The sequence below is a fragment of the Rhinoraja longicauda genome, chromosome 7 (assembly GCF_053455715.1).
Source record: "Rhinoraja longicauda isolate Sanriku21f chromosome 7, sRhiLon1.1, whole genome shotgun sequence".
NCBI lineage: Eukaryota > Metazoa > Chordata > Chondrichthyes > Rajiformes > Arhynchobatidae > Rhinoraja > Rhinoraja longicauda.
This window is the reverse complement of record NC_135959.1, coordinates 8,473,558-8,501,298: the sequence shown is the minus strand read 5'-3', so window position 1 is coordinate 8,501,298 and position 27,741 is coordinate 8,473,558. Positions and strand designations below refer to the sequence as shown.

Genomic DNA, 27,741 nt, shown 5'->3' with positions numbered 1-27,741 from the left:
GACAACAAAAGGGAGGGAGTGATTGTGTTCGTTAGACATTGCTGTGGTCAGCCACTAACTGGAATATTGTACTAGACAGGACACCGTGAACTTCAGCAATTATATGTTGTCTTTGGAAAAGTTTAACACTGATTAACAATAATAATACAGGGTTCATAGATTATACAAGGACGGTATATGAGTCAAGATGGTCTGTTATTCCCTGTTTGGAAGATCAAAATGTAGTGTAATCAAGCAGTTAAAATGACAAAGGGAAAAGACAGGCCAATCTAGGGGGCTAAGGTATCGAGGAATATGGCACAAAGTCAAGAATAGAGAGTAGAGGTCAGCCAATTGAACTTTAGGGAAATGGACTTTAGGGAACATGCATTAAAATTTGATTCAGATGAAATATATACGGACAATTGTGTGGTTAAATTAAAGTTACAAATGCAATTACAATTAAATGTATCATCAACCGTGTTATCCCAAAAGCCTGATTTAATAAAAAGGTAAGGACATTTTCAACAAACCAAAAAGAACCCTTACTACTTTTGTAGATACATTGGACAATCGCAACCCCGGTGAACACACTATGTTCTTCATTGCTGAGTCTAAATAAAAAGACACAAGAAATCAGCACAAAAATGTCCCGAGCTCAGACAAACACAATGTTAAATGATCTTATGAAATAGCAACATGATGCATCGTCTTTCCGTATCTTCTCTGTACACTTAACATGGTCAAGTATCCCAATAACGTTAATTATGAGTAGCTCCCTACCCATTGTCCATCATGTTTCGCTTGTAACAAGAGCTTTTCTAGATATAGACACAAAATGTTGTAGTAACTCAGCGGATCAGAGATGCAGCATCTCTGGAGAAAAGGAATGGGTGATGTTTCGGGTCGAGACCCTTCTTCAGACTCAAGAAGGGTCTCGATCCGAAACATCACCTATTCCTTTTTTCCAGTGATGCTGCATGGCCCACTGAGTTACTCCAACATTTTGTGTCTATCTTTGCATCTGCAGTTCCTTCCTGCACAAGAAGCATTTCGAGAGTGGCTTTCCTTTTCATCCCACCACTGACTTCCAAATCTCCATGGATCTACTCCTTTCCATACTCTCTTCTGCACAAGTCACCTCCAGTAAAATTATCCACATACTTCCTAAAAGCACCTTGTTCTAACCCTTCGTTTCTACTCTGAGCCCCTCAAGGCTTCTGTTGTCCAGTATCTTTCATCAAATATTTACTCTTCAATAAACTGTAATCTCATTTAATAGACATTGGCATAGCCAAAGCCAGCATCTTTGGATCTTTCCAAAACCCCATTCAAGGCGACACTTCTATTCGCCATTCTGGTCACCAACTCAGATCGAGTTTGCTGCCTTGTCATTCTTTTAGGTTCATAAATTATAGGAGCCAATTAGGCCATTCGGCCCATCAAGTCTACTCCATGATTCAATGGTGGCAGATTTATCTTTCCCTCTCAACCCCATTCTCATGCCTTCTTCCCATAACCCCTGACACCCATACTAATCAAGAATCTGTCATCTCCACCTTAAAAATATCCATTGACTTGGCCTCCACAGCCTTCTGTGGCAATGAATTCCAGATTCACCACCCTCTGACTTAGGAAATTCCTCCGTAAGAAAATGGCAGAGTAGACTTGATGGGCCTAATTCTGACCCTATCACTTTTGAATGAATGAACCTGTGAAATACAAGTCAGTAGGTCAGCTGCAGATGATAAAGGAAACCAACCTTGACAACATATTGTATGCATCTTGTTTGTTTGCAGGTTTCTCGAGAATGTCACCATGAATGCACTGAAAAAGGGAATATAAAGATTAAAATCACATCTCCAATAAAGTGAATTTTAATGTCTTCTATTCCTTGGAGCACAGGAGGATGAGGGGTGATCTTATAGGGTGCATAAAATCAGGAGAGGAATGGATTGGGTAGATGCACAAGGACTCTTGCCCAGAGTAGGTGAATTGAGGACAGAGGACATAGATTTAAGGTGAAGAGGAAATGATTTAATAGGAATCTGAGGGGTAACTTTTTCACACAAAGGTTGGTGGGTGTATGGCACAAGCTGCCTGAGGAGGTAGTTGAGGCAGGGACTATCCAACGTTTAAGAAACAAGTTAGACAAGTACATTGATAGGACAGGTTTGGAGGGATATGGACCAATCGCAGGCAGGTGATTGCATCAGTCACTGAAAGGAAGCATGCAGGTACAGCAGGCAGTGAAGAAAGCCAATGGAATGCTGGCCTTCATAACAAGAGGAGTTGAGTATAGGAGCAAAGAGGTCCTTCTGCAGTTGTACAGGGCCCTAGTGAGACTGCACCTGGAGTACTGTGTGCAGTTTTGATCTCCAAATTTGAGGAAGGATATTCTTGCTATTGAGGGCGTGCAGCGTAGGTTTACTAGGTTAATTCCCGGAATGGCGGGACTGTCATATGTTGAAAGACTGGAGCGACTAGGCTTGTATACACTGGAATTTAGAAGGATGAGAGGAGATCTTATCGAAACGTATAAGATTATTAAGGGGTTGGACACGTTAGAGGCACGAAACATGTTCCCAATGTTGGGGGAGTCCAGAACAAGGGGCCACAGTTTAAGAATAAGGGGTAGGCCATTTAGAACTGAGACGAGGAAACACTTTTTCAGTCAGAGAGTTGTGAATCTGTGGAATTCTCTGCCTCAGAAGGCAGTGGAGGCCAATTCTCTGCATGCATTCAAGAGAGCTAGATAGAGCTCTTAAGGATAGGGGAGTCAGGGGGTATGGGGAGAAGGCAGGAACGGGGTACTGATTGAGAATGATCGGCCATTCGGCTCGAAGGGCCGAATGGCCTCCTCCTAATAATATTGTCTATTGTCGTGTAGCTGGGACAAGTTGGCTGTTGTGGGCAGGTTTCCACACTGTATCACTATGACTCCATGAATGTGGGAGGAAACCAGAACACCCGGAGAAAACCTATGTGATCATAGGGAGAATGTACAAACCGCACAGAGTTTGCAGGTTTGTAGGTTAATTGGCTTCTGTAAAGTGTATATTCATATATGTTCATAAGTGATAGGAGAAGAATTAGGCCATTCGGCCCATCAAGTCTACTCCTCCATTCAATCAGATACATATACAGTGGGGAAACAGGCAATTCGGCCCACAGAGTCCGCACCGACCAACGATCCCCGCACATTAACACTAAGGACAATTTATAATTACACCAAGCCAATTAGCCTACAAACCTGCGTGTCTTTGGAGTATGGGAGGAAACCGAAGATCTCAGAGAAAACCAACGCGGCCATGGGGGGCAACGTACAAACTCTGTACAGACGTCACCCGTAGTCGGGATCGAACCTGGGCAAGCACTGTAAGCTAGCAACTATACCGCTCGTGGCTGATCTATCTTTCCCTCTTAACCCCATTGTCCTGCCTTCTCCCCATAATCTCCGACACCCGTACTGGGCAAATTCCCCCTGGTGCGTAGGATAGTGCTAGTGTACTGGTCGCTGGTCGGCACGGACTAGGTGGGCCGAAGGGTCTGCTTCCATGCTGCATCTCTCAAGTCTAAAGTGGAATGTAAAGAGTTATTGGTGGTTTGACTTAAGGCATTAAAAATTGAGTTGCTGGTGGAGCAGTCCATCCAATCAATCGTTAAACACCACTGGAAAGTGAACTTCCATCAGGCAAAGCGTAGCTGCTTGCGACGTTTACTGTGAGATGGCATAATACGTAGATACTCAAAAGGCCAGCTGGCACTGTCGAAATTAAACCCAGCCTGAACATGGTGTCTCCGGTAATGGAAAATAAAGTCACCAATGCTGGAATGTGAAACAAAAACAGAGATGTGCGAGAACTCAGACAGTCTAAAACAGCATGAGCAGAAAGAGGCAACAGTCCACATTTCAAACCAATGACCCTTTCTCTGAATCACTCACTTCTGAGAAGAGATCAGTAGCCTGAAACAATGATGCCTCTTTGCACAGAAGCTGCTTCATTGCCCCATTCTTCTAGTATTTCTGATGGTGCAACAGGATTACGCTATTGAGAAACACAAAACTGAACCGCATCCACCCACGTTGGCACTGTAACTTTGCTTTGCTGCAAGCTAACGTTCAAAATGTCTGTTGACCAAACTTCAATAGATTATTGAAATAAGTATACCGAGCTTCAATCAGGGCGGCACGGTGGCACAGCGGTAGAGTTGCTGCCTGACAGTGCCACAAACCCGGGTTCGAACCTGACTACAGGTGCTGTCTGTACGGAGTTTGTACGTTCTCCCCGTGAACATGCGGGTTTTTCCCAGGTGTTCCCCCCACACTCCAAAGATGTACAAGTTCGTAGGTTGATTCGGCTTTGGTAAAAATTATAAATTAGAGTCATAGAGTCATAGAGTCCTACAGCACAGAAAGAGGCCCTTCGGCCCATCGTGTCCACGCCGCCCGTTACCAAACACAGTCTAATTTTAATCCCATTTTCCCGCATTTGGACCGTAGCCCTGAATGTTGTAGCATTTCAAGTGCCCATCCAAATGCCTCTTAAACGTTGTGAGTGTTCCCGCCTCCACCACCACCCCAGGCAGTGAGTTCCAGACTCCAACCACCCTCTGGGTGAAAAAGTTCTGTCTCACATCCCCCCGAAACCTCCCTCCCCTTACCCTGTATCTATGTCCTCTCGTTGTTGAACCTTCCACCAGTGGAATTGTCCCCAGGCTGTGGGATCGTGCGAGAGTACGGGGATCACTGATCAGCGCGGACTCGGTGGGCCGAACAGCCTGATTCCACGCTGTATCTCTAAACTCTAAAAAGTGGTTTATCAGAATGCTAGCCTGGATATAAAAGTATTAGCTATAAGGAGAGGTTGGACAAACTTGCAGTGTTTCATCTGGAGCATCGGAGGCTGAGGGGAGACCTGATAAAAGTATATAAAATTTTGAGAGGCATCGAAGATAGGGTAGACCGTGAGGGTGTGCCCAGAGTGGAAATGTCGAGGACTAAAGGGCACTACTTTAAGGTGGAGAGGGGTAAAATTTAAAGGAGATGTGCAGGGCAAGTGTTTTTTTCTTTTACACAGGGTTGTGAATGCCTGGAAGGCAATGCCAAGAGTGTGGTGGAGGCAGATACGATAGTGGCATTTAAGGGGTTTTTGGATCAGCACATGGATATGCAGGGAATGGATGGATATGGATAACGTGGAGATGAGTTAAACCTGGTCTCATGTTCGGCACGGACATTGTTGGCTAAGGGGGCTGTTCCAATGCTGTATTGTTCCATGTTCTAAATGGGACGAGCTCAGATGGGCATCTTGGCCGGCGTTGACGAGTTGGAATGAAGGACCCCTTTCAATGTGTATGAACCGATCTACATCTTTTCCTTTTATCACAATTAACAAGATTGCAAGCTGAAGGGAATGCAAAAGCTATTTCTACTTTTACAACAATTAAAAATAAATTATAATTCTAAAGTTTTTTTTCTTCCATTCTGTTGCTAGGCATTTACTTTCAAATACAATGAGAAGAATCAAAATGACATTTCCATTGTTCAGAGATTTAATTCAAGCCTTGCCTACTTTTGCTTACCACAACAGTGTCTGCACCAATAACAATGTCCGGAGTCTTGAAGTGTTTCTGTTGAGGGAATAAATTGTAGATTCTCTTATTACCATTCCTCTAAAATGGCTCAAGGTAAACTGTACTTCCGAAAAAAATAATTTGGAAGTAAACATGTTTTGGGAAAACATTGTAAGCTGACCAAAATTGAATTTTGGCCAACCATGCTAACCATTTCAAAGGTCTTTTATTGTCATTGGTATGGAAATAGCTGTCAACGATGTTGAGGAATGATTGATAATTGCTTCATTGTGTGGATCTTGCTACATCCAGAATCCTGTTTTTTTAAAGAAAATGGAGAAATCCAATTTATAAGCTTTTGTGGTGTTTTTTATATTGCTGGTGATGGATTCATGCTCTTTCCACAAATGTGTCATTCAAAATGGTTGCCAAAACTGGTGGTGATAATCTGGTGAGTCAATGATGAGGTTCCCCAAGCAGTATGCATGATCAAGGACGTACAAAGATCGGGCTTAATTCTATAAAGGGCAGAATATTTAAGAAGTGAATATTTAAGGGTGATGTGGGGTTGCTGTTTCTCATTAACCCAGAATATACACCTTGGATGGACCACTGAAAAGCAGAATATTCAACTCAGTCTTTAGTTTATACTAGAGCAAGTGGACCCGTTGGGCCCAAACCTCTCCTGCATTGGTGCAGCACCCTGGCTTCCCCCTCTCCCCTCTCTCCTCAACTCCCCCCTCCCCTCGCCCTTCTCCCCCACTCCCCCCCCTCCTCCCCTCCCCTCCTTTTAAACTTACAAATGTGAATAACTTAAAAAATATAACACTGCTTTCAATAAAACTGCTTGCATTATCACTAAAGTGACGATGGTGAGTAAGGTGGGCCTAAAATTGTCGCACTATCGTGTACCGTTTTGGCTGAAGTTCAGTCACAAACAAGGTAACAAACGAGAGTTTTAGTATATAGATTTTGCATTATCCTGGCACTGTTCAAATAATTAGAAACAGCAAGGTGGCACGTTGCAAGATGCTTGTCTCATTTACAGTAAAGGGCCTGTCCCACTTAGGCGATTTTTTAGGCGACTGCCGGCGACGGTCAAAGTCGTTGCAGATCGCCAAGATTTTCTTTTACCCCACGACAATGACCACGACAATGCTGAGTCAGGTCGATACAAGTCACTTTTTTTGTGAAACTAGCACCTGGCTAAGAGATTGCACCGTCTTCGGAATCATCGCGAAATTTCCACGCTTATCAATGCTTCTCCGACGTCCTAATTTTCGTTGAAATCACTGACAAGTCTGTAATTACTTGAGTTTTGAAATATAACATCTTGCCCGGGTTACTTGAAAACCAAGCTTCACGGTAACAAGGCATAAACTGGATTGACTTTCAGTTCACTAATAGCAGTATTAAGAATTTTAATTTTAAACGTGGTAAATGGATTTTTGTGCGAGTGTGGGCATTCTTTGAAAATGTACGGGAGATGCATATCTGGTTTCTGGGTTGCATATCTGGGTTGGGAGCCTACTTTAAAAGTAATCGCTGATGGCCATAAACATCGCGAAATTCCCACGCTTACCTGACCGTCAAACTGTCGCCTCCAATCTACCTGTCAAATGTCCTGACGGTAAATAAATTGGTTAAACACAAGTATTTTATGGTATCTTCAAATGACTGTACTTAATTTAATATTACATGCTTCTAAATGCATCTGCGACAACCTAGCAAACCTGGGGACAGCATGCAACAGCGCCCGCAATAAGCTACGATACCTGGCGACAAGCCAGCTGTCGCCGAGAGATTTCAATCCGGTTAATTTCTCAACGACGCGCCGAGATCCACTACGATTCTTTGAAGACTCCTCACGATCATGCCTGCGACACCCCGGCGAACTGTCGGCGACAGCCTAGTCGCCGGCAGTCGCCTTAAAATCGCCTAATTGGGACAGGCCCTTAAGCCTCACAATAATGTACCTTGATACAGCAGATTTCAGTTATAGCAGACCAGGGCTCTCGTTGTACTACTCCCCCCCCCGCTTAAGAATCAAAGAGTCATACTGTGTGGAAACAGGCCCTTCAGCCCAACTTGCCCACACCGGCCAACAAGTCCCAGCTTCACTAGTCCCACCTGCCTGCATTTGGCCAATGTCCCTCCAAACCTGTCCTATCCATGTACCTGTCTAACTGTTTCTTAAACGTTGGGATAGTCCCAGCCTCAACTGCTTCCTGCGGCAGCTCGTTCCATACACCCACCACCCTTTGTGTGAAAAAGTTACCCCTCAGAATCCTATTAAATCTTTTCCCCTTCACTTCCGCCAGTTACCCAACGAGCTGGCGTCACGCGGCGTGTTACCAGTTGCGGGAGCGGAGAGCATGAAGGTGGCGTGAGTACCGGGCCCGCGTGTCGTTCCCCAGCCTGTGAATTCCCACTGGTTTCAGTTCAGTTCATGATCACATGTGCCGAGAGTTTTAGGTTTGTTGTGTGCTAACCAACCAGCGGAAAGACAGCACATGATTACAATCACAGAGTACAGATACATGATAAGGGAACAACTTTCAGTGCAAGGTAAAGCCAGTAAAGTCCAATCGAAGATAGTCGAGTGTCTCAGATGAGATAGGTAGTAGTTCAGCACTGCTCACTGGTTGTGGTAGGATGGTTCAGTTGCCTGATAACAGCTGGGAAGAAAATGTCCCTGAATCTGGAGGTTTGCGTTGTCACACTTCTCTACCTTTTGCCCGATGGGAGAAGAGGGAGTGGCCAGGGTGTGACTCGTCCTTGATTATGCTGCTGGGCCTTGCCGAGGCAGCGGGAAGTGTGAATGGAGTCAATGGAAGGGAGGTTGGCTTGTGTGACGGTCTGGGCTGCGTCCACAATTCACTGTAATTTTTTATGGTCTTGGATGGAGCTATTCCCATCCACCTCCGGCACCCTCCCACCCACCCCCCCCCCCCCCCTCCCCTCCCCGCGGCACGTTTCTTCCCTCCCGGCCTTGGATTAAACCAGTTAATACTCACTCGGTTACAATGGATAATCGGCTATAACAGACATCATCCCTCCCCCGTGTGGTCTGCTATAGTGAGGGTTTACTGTATTTTCTATTTTACATTTCAAAATCAATTCTCTTAAGTGACCCTTGCACAGACAGCCACTTTGAGCAGAGCCAAGGGGGAGAAGGCAGGAACGGGGTACTGATTGAGAATGATCAGCCATGATCACGTTGAATGGCGGTGCTGGCTCGAAGGGCCGAATGGCCTACTCCTGCACCTATTGTCTATTGTCTGACTGCACTCAGATATATATATATATATATACCATTTACTATCTGAAAATAGCACTTGACTACAATTTCTCTCTCTGCTATTTATGTTAAAATATTATAGCCTTTAATTTAAAAGTATTATTACCTTAACTGAAATGATTTCAGCATCCCATTAAGAATTTTTACTGCACTGTTATGAAAAAGCTGATGAATTCAATGTTTAATTACTTACCAAGTACATTCTTGTTGCCACCTCAAGGGCCTTCTCCTTTGCAGTTTCTTTTGCATATCCATGGGGGGTTTTGAAAATAGACTTGTCAAGTGTCTCCTTAAACCAAGAGGGCACCACTTCAAATCTAAGACCCTGTCAGTGGTAAAAAGAATAGAGAATGCTTTGGGAACAAATAAAAAAGATAATGGGACAAAGAGTTCTCGAGGCACGGCGGTAGACTTGCTGCCCTACAGCGCCAGAGTCCCGGGTTCGATCCTGACTGTCTGTACAGAGTTTGTACGTTCTCCCCGTGACATGCGTGGGTTTTCTCCGGTCGCACCGGTTTCCTCCCACACTCCAAAGCCATAGAGGTTTGGAGGCTAATTGGCTTGGTAAAATAGTAAATTGTCCCTCGTGTGTGTAGGATAGTGCTAGTGTACGCTGGTCGGCGTGGACCCGGTGGGCCTTGCGGCCTGTTTCTGTGCTGCATCTCTAAACTAAAAAAAGTACGTAGATTTATGCAAGTAAGAATTTAATTGTTGCGTTGTTCATGACAATTAAAATTAGATTATTTTGAGTGAATAGACCAGAGCAACATTCCCTGTGGCGTGGGAGTTTAATTGGCTGATTAAAGGGTAGAGAAAAGGGATTTGGAACACAATGCCGCCTTAAATATGAGCAAGATTATTCACAGGGCACATGAAGAGTTGAGGATATCTTCAACTCACCTTAAAGTCATAGAAGCCAGTTGTTTGAACATTTCAAAACTGATATAATTATTTTGTCACACAAGGATTTTTAAGACTTACAGATCAATGATCGATTGATTGAAAGATACAGCATGGAAACAGGCCCCTCAGCCCACCAGGTCCACGCCGACCAGCAATCACTCCGTACACTAGCACTATCCTACACACGAGAGACAATTTACTAGTTTACCAAGCCAACGACATGTTCCGTTTCGCTGAACATCTCCGCTCAGTCCGCCTAAACCTACCTGATCTCCCAGTTGCTAAACACTTTAAATCCCCCTCCCTTTCCCACACTGACCTTTCTGCCCTGGGCCTCCTCTATTGTCAGAGTGAGGCCCAGTGCAAATTGGAGGAACAGCACCTCATATTTCGCTTCAGCAGCTTACACCCCAGCGGTATGAACGTTGACTTCTCTAACTTCACGTAACCCTTGCTTTCCCTCACTCTCCAACCCTCCCCTTTCCCAGTTCTCCAACCAGACTTACTGTCTCCGACTACATTTTTATCTCTGGCAGAGATGCTGCCTGACCCGCTGAGTTACTCCAGCATTTTGTATCTACCTTCGATTTAAAACAGCATCTGCAGTTCTTTCCTATACATTTTATCTCTGCTTTGTTGTTACCTTCTCCCAACTAACAATGATCTATTCTACATTTTCCTTGATCTCCATTCCCTTTGTCCTCTTTTCACACCATGTGCCTCCTTATCTTTTCACTTCCTTATCTGTGTACCTCCCACTCCCCTGACATCAGTCTGAAGAAGGATCTCTACCCGAAACGTCACCAATTCCTTCTCTCCAGAGATGCTGCCTGTTACTCCAACATGTTGTGTCTACCTTCACTCTGGTTTTACATCATCCCACATTCGCATCCATTCCCTGCACGCTTGGGATAATTTGCTGAGGTCAATGTACCTACAAACCCGCACGTCTTTGGCATGCAATGGGGAAACCAGAGCACCCTGAGGAAACCCACGCGGTCACTGGGGGTAACATGCCTCATAGACAGCACCCAAGGTCAGGTTTGAACCCGGGTCTATGAAGCTGTGAGGAACTGCGAGGCAGCAGCTCTACCAGTGTAGAGATCTGTGAATATGTATATGAATTCTGGGCATGACTTGTGGCGTTGAAGGATTTAATTTGTTAAACGACATAAACAAACTCATTGCAGAGATTGTGAAGATAGCAAAGGCTATTGCTGAGGCTACTTGGCTTCAATACAAAAAAGCATCCATCTCCAAAGCATCACAATAGAAGTAGGAAACACATAATAGTTAGCATGTTTAGAGGAAAATTAGAAAACTCCACAGCCAACTCAAAGTTTACGTTTTGAAGCAGGACAGGAACTAAAAGGTTAGCAGGTTAATAATAGCATATCCATGTTGTAATAATATTAAAAAAAGTATAATTAACTACAATTCTGAAATTTGCTCATTATCTGCACATTGGAACTCTATTTTATTGTCCACTATAATTTGTCTATCGCTGGTTGAGACACAAGGAAATGCAGATGATGATTTAGAAACAAGGAAATCCAGATGATGTTTAACTTAAGAACTAATCGACAAATTATGATGACAATAGACAATAGGTGCAGGAGGAGGCCATTCGGCCCTCGAGCCAGCACCGCCATTCAATGTGATCATGGCTGATCATTCTCAATCAGTACCCCGTTCCTGCCTTCGCCCCATACCCCCTGACTCCGCTATCCTTAAGAGCTCTATCTAGCTCTCTCTTGAATGTATTCAGAGAATTGGCCTCCACTGCCTTCTGAGGCAGAGAATTCCACAGATTCACAACTCTCTGACTGAAAAAGTTTTTCCTCATCTCAGTTCTAAATGGCATACCCCTTATTCTTAAACTGTGGCCCCTTGTTCTGGACTCCCCCAACATTGGGAACATGTTTCCTGCCTCTAACGTGTCCAACCCCTTAATAATCTTATACGTTTCGATAAGATCTCCTCTCATCCTTCTAAAATTCTCGACAACTCTCTTTGTGTCTCCAATGCGCCAAATAAATCTTTGAGATGATAAATATTGCATGATGGGGGTCATAGCCCCGAAAAGCCAATAGCCAGCAATTTGCTATCATTGCACTCTCTCTATTTAAAACAAATCTCCTGCTTTCTAATGTTACTGGCGCAGCGATAGAGTTGCTGTCTTACAGCGCCAGTGATCCGGTTTGATCCTGACTATGAGTTCCTTCTTACGGAGTTTGTACATCTCCTCGTGACCGCGTGGGTTTTATCCGGGTGCTCCGGTTTCCTCCCACACTCAAAAGATGTGCAGGTTTGTAGGTTAATAGGCTACAGTAAAAATTGTAAATTGTCCCTAGTGTGTGGGTTAGCGCTAGTATATGGAGACAGCATGGACTCGGTGGACTGAAAGGCCTGTTTTCTAAAGTCGCCAAGGAAAGTGTAAAGTAAAGATCGAGATACAAGTGAGGGAAGCTGAGAAGCCCACTACTGCCATCTGGCTTCAAAAAAAAACCCCATCAATAAAATGATGCTATTCTTGCTATTGAGGGCGTGCAGCGTAGGTTTACTAGGTTAATTCCCGGGACTGTCATATGTTGAAAGACTGGAGCGACTAGGCTTGTATACACTGGAATTTAGAAGGATGAGAGGGGATCTTATCGAAACGTATAAGATTATTAAGGGGTTGGATACATTAGAGGCAGGAAACATGTTCCCAATGTTGGGGGAGTCCAGAACAAGGGGCCACAGTTTAAGAATAAGGGGTAGGCCATTTAGAACAGAGATGAGGAAAAACTTTTTCAGTCAGAGTTGTGAATCTGTGGAATTCTCTGCCTCAGAGGGCAGTGGTGCCAACTCTCTGAATACATTCAAGAGAGAGCTAGATAGAGCTCTTAAGGATAGCGGAGTCAGGGGGTATGGGAGAAGGCAGGAACGGGGTACTGATTGAGAATGATCAGCCATGATCACATTGAATGGCGGTGCTGGCTCGAAGGGCCGAATGGCCTACTCCTGCACCTATTGTCTATTGTCTATTGATGCATTAACAATATATCGTAAAGCGATCTTAGAAAATAAAAAATATATTTCTGTCCCTCACTGATTAAAAAGCATTACATTTGCATTGACACATGGTATCTTGGGTGTACAATAAAACCTTTATCTATGAAATCATGATGCAGCTTTATAGGACTTTGGTTAGGACGTATTTGGAGTATCGCGTGCAGTTCTGGTCACCCCATTACAGGAAGGATGTGGAGGCTTTGGAATGGGTGCAGAGGAGGTTTACCAGAATGATGCCTGGATTACGGGAGCTTCAGGGAGAGGTTGGCCAGACTTGGATTGTTTTCTCTGGAACTGATCTAATATGCTCTCCCAAGTAGAATAATTCAGTGACAGAATCCCCGCACATTAACACTATCCTACACACACTAGGGACAATTTAAAAAAAACATTTACCCAGTCAATTAACCTACATACCTATACGTCTTTGGAGTGTGGGAGGAAACCGAAGAACTCGGACAAAACCCACGCAGGTCACGGGGAGAACGTACAAACTCCGTACAGACGGCGCCCGTAGTCAGGATTGAACCCGAGTCTCCGGCGCTGCATTCACTGTATGGCAGCAACTCTACCGCTGCGCCACCGTTCCGCTCGTTAGGATGGAGAAATAAAATACCAATGATTGACAACGTTTATAGGTGACATGTAGGGCAACCTTTTTTTAAACGCAGAGGGTGTTGAGTGTCTGGAAGATAGAAACATAGAAAAATAGGTGGAGTAGGCCGTTTGGCCCTTCGAGCCAGCACCGCCATCCAATATGATCATGGCTGTCATCTAAAATCAGTACCCCGATCCTGCTTTTTCCCCATATCCCTTGATTCCTTTCGCCCAAAGAGTGATGATGGAGGCAGATATGATGAGAGCATTTAAGAGATTTTGGATAAACTCATGGATATGCCGAGAATGGCGATATATAGATTAAATGTAGAGTCAGAGAGTCATACAGCGCGGAAACAGAACTTGCTCATTCCGACCATCATGCACCATCTTGTCCAACCTGCCTGCCTTTGGCCCATATCCCTTAAACCTACCCAATCCATGTTCCGGTCTAAATGTTTCTTAAACGTTCTGACATCAAGTTCTGCACAGACATTCATGTGCTGTTCTGTTCTATGTTCTACGATGAAGAATTTGATTTTACCTCAGTACAGAAATGAAGATTGGCTTAAGTTGCAGTACATCTCTTGGTTGCTCCTTGTCGAATTGGAGTATGGGCCAGGGATTCCCAAGAAACAGTGGGAATATCGCACATCGGCTGAAGGGTGATTGTATAGAGGTATATAAAATCATGAGGGTAATTGAATGGGTAAAAGCACAGGGTAAGAGAATCAAGAACAGGGGAGACATAGGTTTAAAGTGAGAAGGGAAAGATTTAATAGGAACCTGAGGGGAAACATTTACATCCAGTAGGTGGTGGGTATATGGAAGCAGCTGCCAGAGGAGGTAGTTGAGGCAGCTACAATACCCACCGAGTTACTCTAGCACTTTAAAAAATATAAATAAACCAGCATTTGCAGTTCCTTGATTCAACATGAACCTGTACATGGATAGGAAAGGTTTAAGAGGGATATGGACCAAATGCAGACAAATGGAACTAGCTTAGATGGGGCATCTTGGCCGGTATGGAAGAGCTGGAACGAAGGGCTTGTTTCCGTGTTGCATTTCCTCCAGAGAAGCTGCCTGACCCGAGGAGTGTGAAGGGTCTCGACCCGAAAAGTCACCCATTCCTTCTCTCCAGAGATGCTGCCTGTCCCGCTGAGTTACTCCAGCATTTTGTGTACTACCAAGCTGCCTGACCCGCTGAGTTACTCCAGCACTTTCTGTTCTGGCATCAAGTTCTGCACAGACAATGTTATGCTGTACTGTTCTATGTTCTACGATGAAGAGTTTCATTTTACCTCAGTAAAGAAATGAAGATTGGCTTAAGGTGCAGTATATCTCTCGGCTGCTCCTTCTCCAATTTGATTCTGGGTCAGCGATTTCCAACACTACAGTGGAAATATTGGGCTTTTAAGGAGCTTTTGTGCACTTTTGAGCTCTTTTCAATGTCATTAAATTGAAAATAGTGCAAAAAGGATTTATGCGGATGTTAAAAGGACTGAAGGGTTTGAATTTTAAGAAGCTGGATGGGCTGGGACTCTTTTCTTGCATATAAGAGGTTGAGGGATGACCATATATTATGAGGTATATAAAATAATGAGGGGCATAGAGGAGGTGAACGTCCACAGCCATCGAAGTACGGGAGTCTATAGCTACAGATCAAAGGCTTAAGCTGAGAGATTTAATAGGAATATGATGGCCAACTTTTTTCACACAGAGGGTGTTGTGTATATGGAACGAGTGGCCAGAGGAAGTGATAGAGGTAGATATACCATGGGGTGGTAGACTACCCCGGCAGAAGATGATTCCCAGGAACCAGAGGGAATAAAGCACTTTGTCAAGGAATTGTTCAGCACATTTGAGAAAAGGTGTAGATAAGTAGACAAGGGAAGCAGATAGGGTCTTTTACCCAGTGTAGGAGAATCAAAAAATAACTTTAAGTTGACATAGGGTTTAAGATAAGGTAAAGATTTAGTGGGAACATAAGGGGCAACCTTTTCACTGAGGTCGATGGGTATATTGAACGAGTTGCCAGAGGAAATCGTTTAGTTACTATAACAGCATTGAAAAGAAACATGGACAGGCCCCAATCCGAAAAGTCATCTATCAACGCCCTTCCTAAGTGCACAGGAGGCTGAGGAGTGATCTTATAAAGAGGTGTATAAAATCATGAGGGTAATTGAAAGGGTGAATGCAGAGCATTTACCCAGGGTAGGGGAATTAAGAGCAAGGGGACATAGGTTTAAGGTGAGAGAAAGATTTAATAGGAATCCGAGGGGCAACCTTTTCACTCGGGGGGTCGTGGGTATGTGGAAGGAGCTGTCAGAGGAGGTAGTTGAGTCAGTTACAATACCCACTAAATTACTCTAGTACTTCTTAAAATGTAAATAAACCAGCATCTGCAGTTCTTCGTATCAACATTTAAAAGTCACTTGGACCTGTACATGGTAGCAAAGGTTTAGAGGGATATGGTCAAAATTCAGGCAAATGGGATTAGCTTAGATGGGGTATGTTGGTCAGTATGGAGGAGTTGGACTGAAGGGCCTTCCTCCAGAGAAGCTGCCTGACCCAAGGAGTTAATCCAGCATTTGGTTTCTATACAAGATTCCAGCATCTGCAGTTCCTTCTGTCCTGTGGATGTTGAGTCTGAGGACCAACCGCTTGTATACTTCAACGATGATGTAGACTTCAATGATGTTGTTGTATACTTCAATGATGATGTTGTATACTTCAATGATGATGTTGTATACTTCAATGATGATGTTGTATACTTCAATGATGATGTTGTATACTTCAATGAACAAATCACCGATATCTTCCCTTCCACTTGCCTATTTTGGTGTGTGAAGCTCAAATATTCAGCACGGTGCGCGGCACGGTGGCACAGCGGTAGAGCTACAGCCTTACTGTGCCGGAGACCCAGGTTCGATCCTGACTACGGGTGCTTGTCTGTACAGAGTCTGTACGTTCTCCCCGGGGAGTCCAGAACCAGGGCCACAGTTTAAGAATAAGGGGTAGGCTATTTAGAACGGAGATGAGCAAAATCTTTTTCAGTCAGAGTTGTGAATCTGTGGAATTCTCTGCCTCAGAAGGCAGTGGAGGCCAATTCTTTGAATGCATTCAAGAGAGAGCTAGATGGAGCTCTTAAGGATAGTGGAGTCAGGGGGTTTGGGGAGATGGCAGGAACGGGGTATTGATTGAGAATGATCAGCCATGCTGTAGGGCTGAATGGCCTACTCCTGCACCTATTGTCTATTGTGACCTGCATGGGTTTTCTTCGAGATCTTCAGTTTCCTCCCACACTCCAAAGACGTACAGGTTTGTAGTTTAATTGGCTTGGTATAAATGTAAAATTGTCCCAAGTGTGTGGGGTGGTGTTAGTGTGCAGGGATCGCTGGTCAGTGCGGACTCGGTGGGCCGAAGGGCCTGTTTCTGCGCTGCATCTCTAAACTAAACTAGAATGTTCATGAACATTGAATGACAGTAAACTGCAACTTACAACGTTGTTCAAAATCTCTCTTCTACGCGGTGAAGCACTAGCGAGGACCACGCGTTTCCCGACCAGTTTGGAAATGACGGCATTCAATACCATGATGTTTACGATCTCTAATTTTACAAGGTGTTAACCAGGATCTGTAAAGTAACAGAGAAGGGTATTTATCATTAACTATACATGTAGGTGTATGCCCCATGAAGTTGGACAAGCTTTTACACCAGAACACAAGACATCGGACGTACAACAGAACAGCACAAGAATAGGCCATTCGGCCCATGATGTCTGTGCCGAACATGATGTCACTTATCACTTATCTGCCTGCACAAAACCTCACGCTGCCTCGGCAAGGCCAGCAGCATAATCAAGGACGAGTCGCACCCCGGCCACTCCCTCCTCTCCCCCAATGTGCAAAAGGGAGAGAAATGTGAAAACGATACACAAGTGCAGGGATCCAAAAACCCATAATGTTCGCAGACCAACAGCAAAACATGAACATAACAGTGATACAAACACTTAAATGCTAAAAAGGCTGGCACTAACACACACATAGGTATTGTCAGGCAGATCCACAAATATAACCACAGATACCGCAAGACAAATGCACACAACACACTTCGACAATCAAACACAAAAGCAGAAGGCCACACTCACTGTCACATTCATGAGAACAAATGCAATGGTACATATTTTCTGATCTGGTTAGTGTGCAAAACAACACGTTTCACTGTACCGAAGATAGACACAAAAAGCTGGAGTAACTCAGCAGGCCAGGCAGTACCTCTGGAGAGAAGGAATTCTCTCTGGTCGAGACCCTTCTGGTCGAGACCCTTCTTCAGGTCGAGACCCTTCTTCAGACTTCAGATGCTGCCTGATCCGCTGAGTTACTCCAGCTTTTTGTGTCTGTCTTCGGTTTAAACCAGCATCTGCAGTTCCTTCCTACACTTTTCACTGTGCCTCCACACAAGTGACAATAATAAACCTAAACGCAAACCTAAACTTAACTGAGATACACACTCACTGTCACATTTGCACTGGTGCAAACCACCGACTCTCATACATGCACTGGTACAATACACAGACTCTCACACATGCACCGGTGCAATACGCCGGCTCTCACACATGCACTGGTGCAATACACTGACTCTCACACGTGCTATACACCGGCTCTCACACATGCACTGGTGCAATACACCGGCTATCACACATGCACTGGTGCAATACACCGACTATCACACATGCACTGGTGCAATACACCGGCTCTCACACATGCACTGGTGCACTCACTATCACATTGACACCTGCTTCTCCCAACCCTCCTGTCAACTCTCTCTCATACATCTACCCTTTCTCCTTCCCCATCCATTTTCCCCCTCATTTTCCTTCCTCCCTTTCTCTCCCTCCCTCCTCTTCCCCTTCCCTCCCTCCCTCCCTTTCTCTCCCTCCCTCCTCTTCCCCTTCCCTCCTTCCATCCCTTTCCCTTCTCCCTCCTCTCTCCCCTCCACCTCATTCTCCCCTCTCCTTCCCCCTTTCCCTCCTCATCCCTCTCCACCCCTTTCCCTCATTCTCCCCTCTCCCTCCTTCTTGTCCTTCCCTCCCACCAATTCTTCCATCCCTCCCTGCTTCCTTCTCCTCTCCTATCCTCCCCTTCAACTTCTTCCTCCCCTCCCTCTCTATGCTTACCCCCTTTCCTCCCCTCCCCTCCTTTCCCCTCTCCTCCTGTCTCTCCCCCTTTCCCTCCTTCCCTTCCTCTCCCTCTCTTTGCTTCCCTCTCTCTCTCCCCCTCCCTCCTTCCCTTCCTCTCCCTCCCCCTCTCTTTGCTTCCCTGTCACTCTCTCCCCCTCCCTCTCCCCCTCCTCTCTCCTCTTCCCTTCTCTCTCTCTCTCTCTTTCCCTCCCTCCTCTCTTTGCTCCCCCCCTCCTCTTCCCCCCTCCTCTCCTCTCCCCCCTCCTCTCCTCTCCCCCCTCCTCTCCTCTCCCCCCTCCCCTCCTCTCCCACCCTCCTCTCTCCCCCTCCTCTCCCCCTCCTCTCCCCTCCTCTCTTTGCTCCCCCCCTCCCCTCCTCTCCCCCTCCTCTCCCCTCCTCTCTTTGCTCCCCCCCTCCCCTCCTCTCTCCCCCTCCTCTCCCCCTCCTCTCCCCTCCTCTCTTTGCTCCCCCCCTCCTCTCCTCTCCCCCTCCTCTCCTCTCCCCCTCCTCTCCTCTCCCCCTCCTCTCCTCTCCCCCTCCTCTCCTCTCCCCCTCCTCTCCTCTCCCCCTCCTCTCCTCTCCCCCCTCCTCTCCCCCCTCCTCTTCCCCCTCCTCTCCTCTCCCCCCCTCCCCTCCTCTCCCCCTCCTCTTCCCCCCTCCTCTCCTCTCCTCTCCCCCTCCTCTCCTCTCCCCCCTCCTCTTCCCCCTCCTCTCCTCTCCCCCCTCCTCTCCCCCCTCCTCTCCCCCCTCCTCTTCCCCCTCCTCTCCTCTCCCCCCTCCCCTCCTCTTCCCCCTCCTCTCCTCTCCCCCCTCCCCTCCTCTTCCCCCTCCTCTCCTCTCCCCCCTCCCCTCCTCTTCCCCCCTCCTCTCCTCTCCCCCCTCCCCTCCTCTCCCCCCTCCTCTTCCCCCCTCCTCTCCTCTCCCCCCTCCCCTCCTCTCCCCCCTCCTCTTCCCCCCTCCTCTCCTCTCCCCCCTCCTCTCCCCCCTCCTCTTCCCCCCTCCTCTCCTCCTCCTCTCCTCTCCCCCCTCCTCTTCCCCCTCCTCTCCTCTCCCCCCTCCTCTCCCCCCTCCTCTCCCCCCTCCTCTTCCCCCTCCTCTCCTCTCCCCCTCCCCTCCTCTTCCCCCCTCCTCTCCTCTCCCCCCTCCTCTCCCCCCTCCTCTTCCCCCTCCTCTCCTCTCCCCCCTCCCCTCCTCTTCCCCCTCCTCTCCTCTCCCCCCTCCCCTCCTCTTCCCCCCTCCTCTCCTCTCCCCCCTCCCCTCCTCTCCCCCCTCCTCTTCCCCCTCCTCTCCTCTCCCCCTCCCCTCCTCTTCCCCCCTCCTCTCCTCTCCCCCCCCCCTCCTCTCCCCCCTCCTCTCCCCCCTCCTCTCCCCCCTCCTCTCTCCCCTTCTCTCTCTCTTTCCCCCCCTCCCCCCTTTCCTCCCCCCCTCCCTTCTCTCTCTCTCCCTCCCTCCCTCCCTCCCTCCCTCCCTCCCTCCCTCCCTCCCTCCTCTCCTCCCTCCCTCCCTCCCTCCCTCCCTCCCTCCCTCCTCTCCTCCCTCCCTCCTCTCCTCCCTCCCTCCTCTCCTCTCCTTCCTCCCTCCCTCCCTCCCTCCCTCCCTCCCTCCTCTCCTCCCTCCCTCCCTCCCTCCCTCCCTCCCTCCCTCCCTCCTCTCTCCCTCCCTCCCTCCCTCCCTCCTCTCTCGCCCCACACTCACTCCCCACGTCCGCACACTGACCACTGGACACGGGCACGCATGCGCGGTCGGCACGGCGGGGGCCGGCAGCCGAGCAACCCGCTCTTGCGCATGCGCGACGAATGCCCATCTTCGCGTGACGGCGCATGCGTCTTACACGGCTGCCGGCGGCTTGCCGGCATCGCGCAGGCGTCCTTCACCGGGTGCCGTCGCCAAGGTAATTCAGCTGACCCTAAGGCCACACAATTGTGCCCAACAACCAAGGGACTGCAGAGACCCTTCAAGTCAAGAAGGGGGGGTCTCACGTTGTGGACCTCCCCGGTGGTGAGACCTGTCAACTGACCTCAGTCAGGCGAACGCCAGAGACAGCAGGAGCAGAAGCAATAGGCAATAGACAATAGGTGCAGGAGGAGGCCATTCAGCCCTTCGAACCAGCACCGCCATTCAATGTGATCATGGCTGATCATTCTCAATCAGTACCCCGTTCCTGCCTTCTCCCCATACCCCCTGACTCCGCTATCCTTAAGAGCTCTATCTAGCTCTATCTTGAATGCTTCATAACTTCTGCTGCCTCAAATGCAAGAAGAAGAAGAAGAGTCAAGAATGTTTTATTGCCATGTTTGGGAAGGAACTGCAGATGCTGGTTTACACCGAAGATAGACACAAAATGCTGGGGTAACTCAGCGGGGTCAGGAAGCATCTCTGCACACTGTATCTGCATACTGTAAATGGTAATCGATTGTAATCACGTATTGTCTTTCCGCCTACTGGCTGGCACGCAACAAGAAGCTTTTCACTGTACCTCAGTACACGTGACAACAAGCTGAACTGAAACTGATCTCTGGTATAGAAAGCATGGCATGGGTGATGTTTCAGGTCAGCCATGATCATATTGTACTATCTACCTCATTGGAGGCCCTCAGACTATCTTTGATCGGACTTTACCAACTTTATCTTGCACTAAATAGTGTTCACTAAACCAAGTGAACCCGTTGGGCCCAGACCTCTCCTGCATTGGTGCAGCACCCTCTCCTCCCCCCTCTCCCCCCTCCTGCCTCCCCCTCCCCCCTCCCTCCCCCCTCCCACCCCCTCCCTCCCCCTCCCTCCTCCCCCTACCCCCCTCCCTCCTCCCCCTCACCCCTCCCCTCCCCCATCCCCCTCCCTCCCCTTCCCCTCCCCCCCACCCCATCCCCCTCAACCCCTCCTTTCCACCTCCCTCCCTCCCCCCCCCTACCTCCTCCCTCCGTAGGAGATAGATTTAAACTTTAAAATGTGAATAACTTAAAAAATATAACAGTGATTTCAATTAAACTTCTTCCATTAGCACCAAAGGGACGACGCTGAGTAAGGTGGGCCTAAAATTGTCACGCTATCGTGTACCGTTTTGGCTGTAGTTCAGGAACAAACAAACAAACAAACGAGAGTTTTAGTATTTAGATGATATTCCCTTTATCACGTATCTGTACATTGTGGATGGCTCGATTGTAATCATGTATTGTGTTTCCGTTGACCATTTAGCATGCAACAAAAGCTTTTCGCTGTACCTCGCTCGGTACATGTAACAATAAATTAATGACTGGTTTATACAGATTATGGTTTATGCAGATGCTAGTTTAGCTGAGAAGAGTTCTGACCCAAAATATCACCTATTTCTTTTCTTCAGAGGTGCTGCCTGACCTGCTGAGTTACTCCAGCATTATGTGTCTATTTTTGTGTAAATCAGCATCTGCAGTTCCTTCCTGTATAACGGATATATTTTTAAAACATTTAAAAGCAGATCTGGTTTAACTGAAATCAAACGATTTATCAAGCCTAAAGACAAAGTTATGAATTTTGATTCACCAACACTGTAGGTAAATGTAGGATTTTTATTCCTACAGGTACAAACCAAGGATCGGAAATTGCTTGTTGGAAATGAGAATTATACACCAAACTCTTCAATATCTGCAGAAGAGTCTCGTCCCGAAACGTCACCCATTCCTTCTCTACAGAGATGCTGCATGTCCCGCTGAGTTACTCCAGCTTTTATGTGTCTATCTTCAATGCAATACAGTTAAGTGCAGTTTATTATTCAACTTTTTAATAAAGTTAAAAGTTTAATACAAGTCAATTTCAATGTGTTATTTCTAAGCAGGTATGATCCTTTTTGCTTTATCGTAGCAAGCAAGCTGGAAATGTTAAAGTATGTTATTATTCATCCGAGTCAGAACGTTAGATGTGGTGACTGAGTAAATTCTGTGTCAGTGATGTTTCTATTGCACCATTGCAAAAGAACGTAATGTGCTTGTTGTACGCTTTGTTTCAAGGTTGAAATCTTGTGTACTCAGGCACCAAATGTCTAAAAGGTTAAGCGGGTTGTTTGCGTTTACCATGAAATAAATGGGTATTTATTTCGCAAAATGCTGGAGTAACTCAGCAGGTCAGGCAGCATCTCAGGAGAGAAGGAATGCGTGACGTTTCGGGTCGAGACTCTTCTTCAGACTGATGTCAGGGGGGCGGGACAAAGGAAGGATATAGGTGGAGACAGGAAGATAGAGGGAAAACTGGGAAGGGGGAGGGGAAGAGAGGGACAGAGGAACTATCTAAAGTTGGAGAAGTCAATGTTCATACCGCTGGGCTGCAAGCTGCCCAAGCGAAATATGAGGTGCTGTTCCTCCAATTTCCGGTGGGCCTCACTATGGCACTGGAGGAGGCCCATGACAGAAAGGTCAGACTGGGAGTGGGAGGGGGAGTTGAAGTGCTCAGCCACCGGGAGATCAGGTTGGTTAAGGCGGACTGAGCGAAGGTGTTGAGCGAAACGATCGCCTTTGGTTTCGCCGATGCAGAGTTTGGGGATGGGGCCAGTGTAATAAATGGATCTCGTTTGCTTTAAGGTTATCTTTGATCAATATGATTTGTGCTGTATATTTGTACTTGGATCACCAAGATGTCATTTTATGCATGTATACTAATAGGTAAATGTGAGATTTACCCCACTCACCTTTCTTCCCCCTCCTCCTGAGCTGCAATTTTGATAGGGTGGTGTGTAACATCATGAGGGGCATTGATAGGGTGAATGCAGGGGTCGTTTTTCATAGGAGTGGGATATCAAGAACGAGAGTGCAGAGGTTTAAGTTGAGAGAGGAAAAATTTAATAGGAAACTGAGGGACAACTTTTTCACACAAATGGTGGCACACATAGAGCCAGGTGCCAGATGAAATTGTTGAGGCAGGCAGATTTAAAAGATATTCTGATGGTTACCTGGATAGGAAAAGTTTAGTGGGATATGAGTGAGTCAAAAATGGGCAAATGGGACAAGCATAGATAGCGTCATAGACTCATAATGTGACTAACTTGCTAACAACGGCCAACATGTCTCTGCTACATGAGTCCCACCTTTGGTTCATATCCCTCCAAACCTGTCCTATCCATGTACCTGTCTAACTGTTTCTTAAATGTTGGGATAGTCCCTGCCTCAACTACCTCCTCTGGCAGCTTGTTCCATACACCAACCACCCTTTGTGTAAAAAAGTTGCCCCTCAGATTCCTATTAATTTGTGGAATTCTCTGCCACAGAGGGCAATGGAAGCCAAATCACTGGATGGATTTAAGAGAGAGTTAGATAGAGCTCTAGGGGCTAGTGGAATCGAGGGATATGGGGAGAAGGCAGGCACGGGTTATTGAATGGGGACGATCAGCCATGATCACAATGAATGGCGGTGCTGGCTCGAAGGGCCGAATGGCCTTCTCCTGCACCTATTTCTATGTTTCTATGTAAATCTTTTCCCCTTCACCTTAAACCTATGTCCTCTGGTCCTTGATTCATCTACTCTGGGTAAGAGACTCTGTGCATCAACCCAATCTATTCCTCTGATGATCTTATACACTTCTGTAAGATCACCCCTTATCCTCCTGCGCTCCAAGGAATAGAGTCCCAGCTTACTCAACCTCTGCCTATAGCTCAGACCCTCTATTCCTGGCAACATCCTCGTAAATCTTCTCTGTTCCTTTTCCACCTTGACAACATCTTTCCTAAAACATGCTGCCCAGAACTGAACACAATACTTTAAATGCGGCCTCACCAAAGTCTTATACAACTGCACCATGACCTCCCAACTTCTCTACTCAATATTCTGACTGATGAAGGCCAATGCGCCAAATGTCCTTCCGACACTATTCACCTCAGTTCCGTTGGTCACGATGTAATTCATGGGATCAAAATGCTATTGAGGCAGTGCAGCGTAGGTTCATGAGGTTAATCCCCGGGATGGTGGGACTGTCATACGAGGAAAGATTGGAAAGACTGGGCTTGTATTCACTGGAATTTAGAAGGATGAGGGGGGATCTTACAGAGACGTATAAAATTATAAAAAGGACTGGACAAGCTAGATGCAGGAAAAATGTTCCCAATGTTGGGGGAGTTCAGAACCAGGGGTCACAGTCTAAGAATAAAAGGGAGGCCATTTAAAACTGAGGTGAGAAAAAACTTCTTCACCCTGAGGGTTGTGAATTTGTGGAGTTCTCTGCCACAGAAGGCAGTGGAAGCCAATTCACTGGATGAATTTAAAAGAGAGTTAGATAGAGCTCTAGGGGCTAGCGGAATCAAGGGATATGGGGAGAAGGCAGAAACGGGTTACTGATTGTGGATGATCACAATGAATGGCGGTGCTGGCTCGAAGGGCCAAACGGCCTCCGCCTGCACCTATTTTCTATGTTTCTATGAATATATGTGACAAGGCACATCCAAGGTATACAAGTTCTCAGTGCCGTCCTGAAAACTCCTTCCCGAGATTGAACAATCATTAGGCACGGGTTTCCAGGAGTCACTAAGGACACTGTCCTTGTCGGCCTGAATGATCAGTGCAACCTCAACAAGAACAGACCCACCGTGCTTATGCTGCCATGTACTTTGCACTGGCCATTATTGACACTGAATAAACAGAATATGCAAATAACTGTTGGATACCTGCCTACTGAACCGGATTATGTTGAAATGGTGATTATATTTTCGTACTTCATAGCATTGGAAGTGTATTGCTGGATCGGGTTAATCTGATGTTAAAGGTTCAATGTTAGGAATACCGTTCCATGCACAATGAACGTCTACCTTTAGATTAGTTTAGTTTAGAAATGCAGCGCGGAAACAGACCCTTCGGCCCACCGAGTCCAGGCCGACCAACGATCCCCGCACATTAACACTATCCTTCACACACCGGCGACAATTTAGAATTATACCAAGCAAATTAGCCAACAAACCTGTACGTCTTTGGAGTCAATAGACAATAGACAATAGACAATAGGTGCAGGAGTATAAGAAAATAACTGCAGATGCTGGTACAAATCGAAGGTATTTATTCACAAAATGCTGGAGTAACTCAGCAGGTCAGGCAGCATCTCGGGAGAGAAGGAATGGGCGACGTTTTGGGTCTTCAGTCTGAAGAAGGGTCTCGACCCGAAACGTCGCCCATTCCTTCTCTCCCGAGATGCTGCCTGACCTGCTGAGTTACTCCAGTATTTTGTGAATAGGTACAGGAGTAGGCCATTCGGCCCTTCGAGCCAGCACCATCATTCAATGTGATCATGGCTGATCATTCTCAATCAGTACCCCTTTCCTGCCCCGTTCCTGCCTTCTCCCCATACCCCCTGACTCCGCTATCCTTAAGAGCTCTATCTAGTGTGGGAGGAAACTGGAGATCCCGGATAAAACCCACACAGGTCATGGGGAGAACGTACAATCTCCGTACAGTCAAGCACCCGCAGTCAGGATCGAACCCACGCCTCTGGTGCTGTAAAGCAGCAGCTCTACCGCTGCGCCACCGTGCCGCACAAATTACCTCTGCGAAATTAGTTTAATGAAAACAAAAATCACTCTTCCGCAGGTTCAGGCACTGTGGTATGGTGAAATAAAAATAAGATTCAGGGAGGCACAGTGGTGCAGCAGGTGGAGCCTCTGCCTCACAGGGCCAGAGACCCGAGTTCGACCCTGGCCTCGGGTGCTGTTTGCGTGTAGTTTACACGTTCTCCATGTGACCACATGGGTTTCCTCCGATAGCTCCAGTTTCCTCCCACATCACAGAGACGTGTGGCTTCTGTAAATTGTACCTGTGTGTGTCAGATAGATCTAGTGTGAATGGGTGATCGATGGTCGGTGTATACTCGGTGGGCCGAAGGGCCTGTTTCCATGCTGTACCTCAAAACTCAACTAAACTGGACCGTCATATTTCTGTTATTTGTTTTCTCTACCAGAAGATGGCGGTGTTGTTAAACTTGACTTAGACAATAGACAATAGACAATAGGTGCAGGAGTAGGCCATTCAGCCCTTCGAGCCAGCACCGCCATTCAATGCGATCATGGCTGATCATTCTCAATCAGTACCCCGTTCCTGCCTTCTCCCCATACCCCCTCACTCCGCTATCCTTAAGAGCTCTATCCAGCTCTCTCTTGAAAGCATCCAACGAACTGGCCTCCACTGCCTTCTGAGGCAGAGAATTCCACACCTTCACCACTCTCTGACTGAAAAAGTTCTTCCTCATCTCCGTTCTAAATGGCCCACCCCTTATTCTTAAACTGTGGCCCCTTGTTCTGGACTCCCCCAACATTGGGAACATGTTTCATGCCTCTAATGTGTCCAATCCCCTAATTATCTTATATGTTTCAATAAGATCCCCCCTCATCCTAGTGAACCTATGCTGCACGCCCTCAATAGCAAGAATATCCTTCCTCAAATTTGGAGACCAAAACTGCACACAGTACTCCAGGTGCGGTCTTACCAGGGCCCGGTACAACTGTAGAAGGACCTCTTTGCTCCTACACTCAACTCCTCTTGTTATGAAGGCCAACATTCCATTGGCTTTCTTCACTGCCTGCTGTACCTGCATGCTTCCTTTCAGTGACTGATACACTAGGACACCCAGATCTCGTTGAACATCCCCTCTTCCTAACTTGACACCATTCAGATAATAATCTGCCTTTCTATTCTTTCTTCCAAAGTGAATAACCTCACACTTATCTACATTAAAGTGCATCTGCCATGTATCCGCCCACTCACACAACCTGTCCAAGTCACCCTGCAGCCTTATTGCATCTTCCTCACAATTCACACTACCCCCCAGCTTAGTATCATCTGCAAATTTGCTAATGGTACTTTTAATCTCTTCATCTAAGTCATTAATGTATATCGTAAATAGCTGGGGTCCCAGCACCGAACCTTGCGGTACCCCACTGGTCACTGCCTGCCATTCCGAAAGGGACCCATTTATCCCCACTCTTTGCTTTCAATTCAATTGAAAGCAAATGGTTCAATTGTTCAATTGTTATCTAATTTATCTTGTGGAGCCGCTGCCTCACAGCGCCAGATACCTAGGTTCTGACCTCGGATGCTGCCTGCGTAGAGTTTGCATGTTCTCCCTGTGACCACGTGGGTTTCCTCCAGGTGTCCTGGTTTCGTCCCACATCCCAAAGACACGTGTGTTTGTAGGTTAATTTGGCCT

The 27,741-nt window shown here is 46.7% G+C and overlaps 1 protein-coding gene across 6 annotated transcripts in view; it reads right to left on the bottom strand.

Annotated features, from left to right (window-relative positions):
- The window catches only part of asmtl (acetylserotonin O-methyltransferase-like), a 125,964-nt gene that overhangs the window by 23,124 nt on the left and 75,099 nt on the right, over positions 1 to 27,741 (bottom strand). The window contains exons 1-6 of one of the 6 annotated variants that reach the window (XM_078402056.1): positions 20,292 to 20,378; positions 16,917 to 17,050; positions 9,051 to 9,182; positions 5,566 to 5,613; positions 1,742 to 1,806; positions 529 to 593 (exon numbers count right to left, since the gene is read on the bottom strand). In XM_078402056.1, coding sequence (XP_078258182.1) covers positions 529 to 593; positions 1,742 to 1,806; positions 5,566 to 5,613; positions 9,051 to 9,182; positions 16,917 to 17,009 — 403 coding nt within the window. In that variant the 5' untranslated portion in view covers positions 17,010 to 17,050; positions 20,292 to 20,378. The other 5 variants (XM_078402059.1, XM_078402058.1, XM_078402057.1 and 2 more) reach the window with 5 other exon arrangements.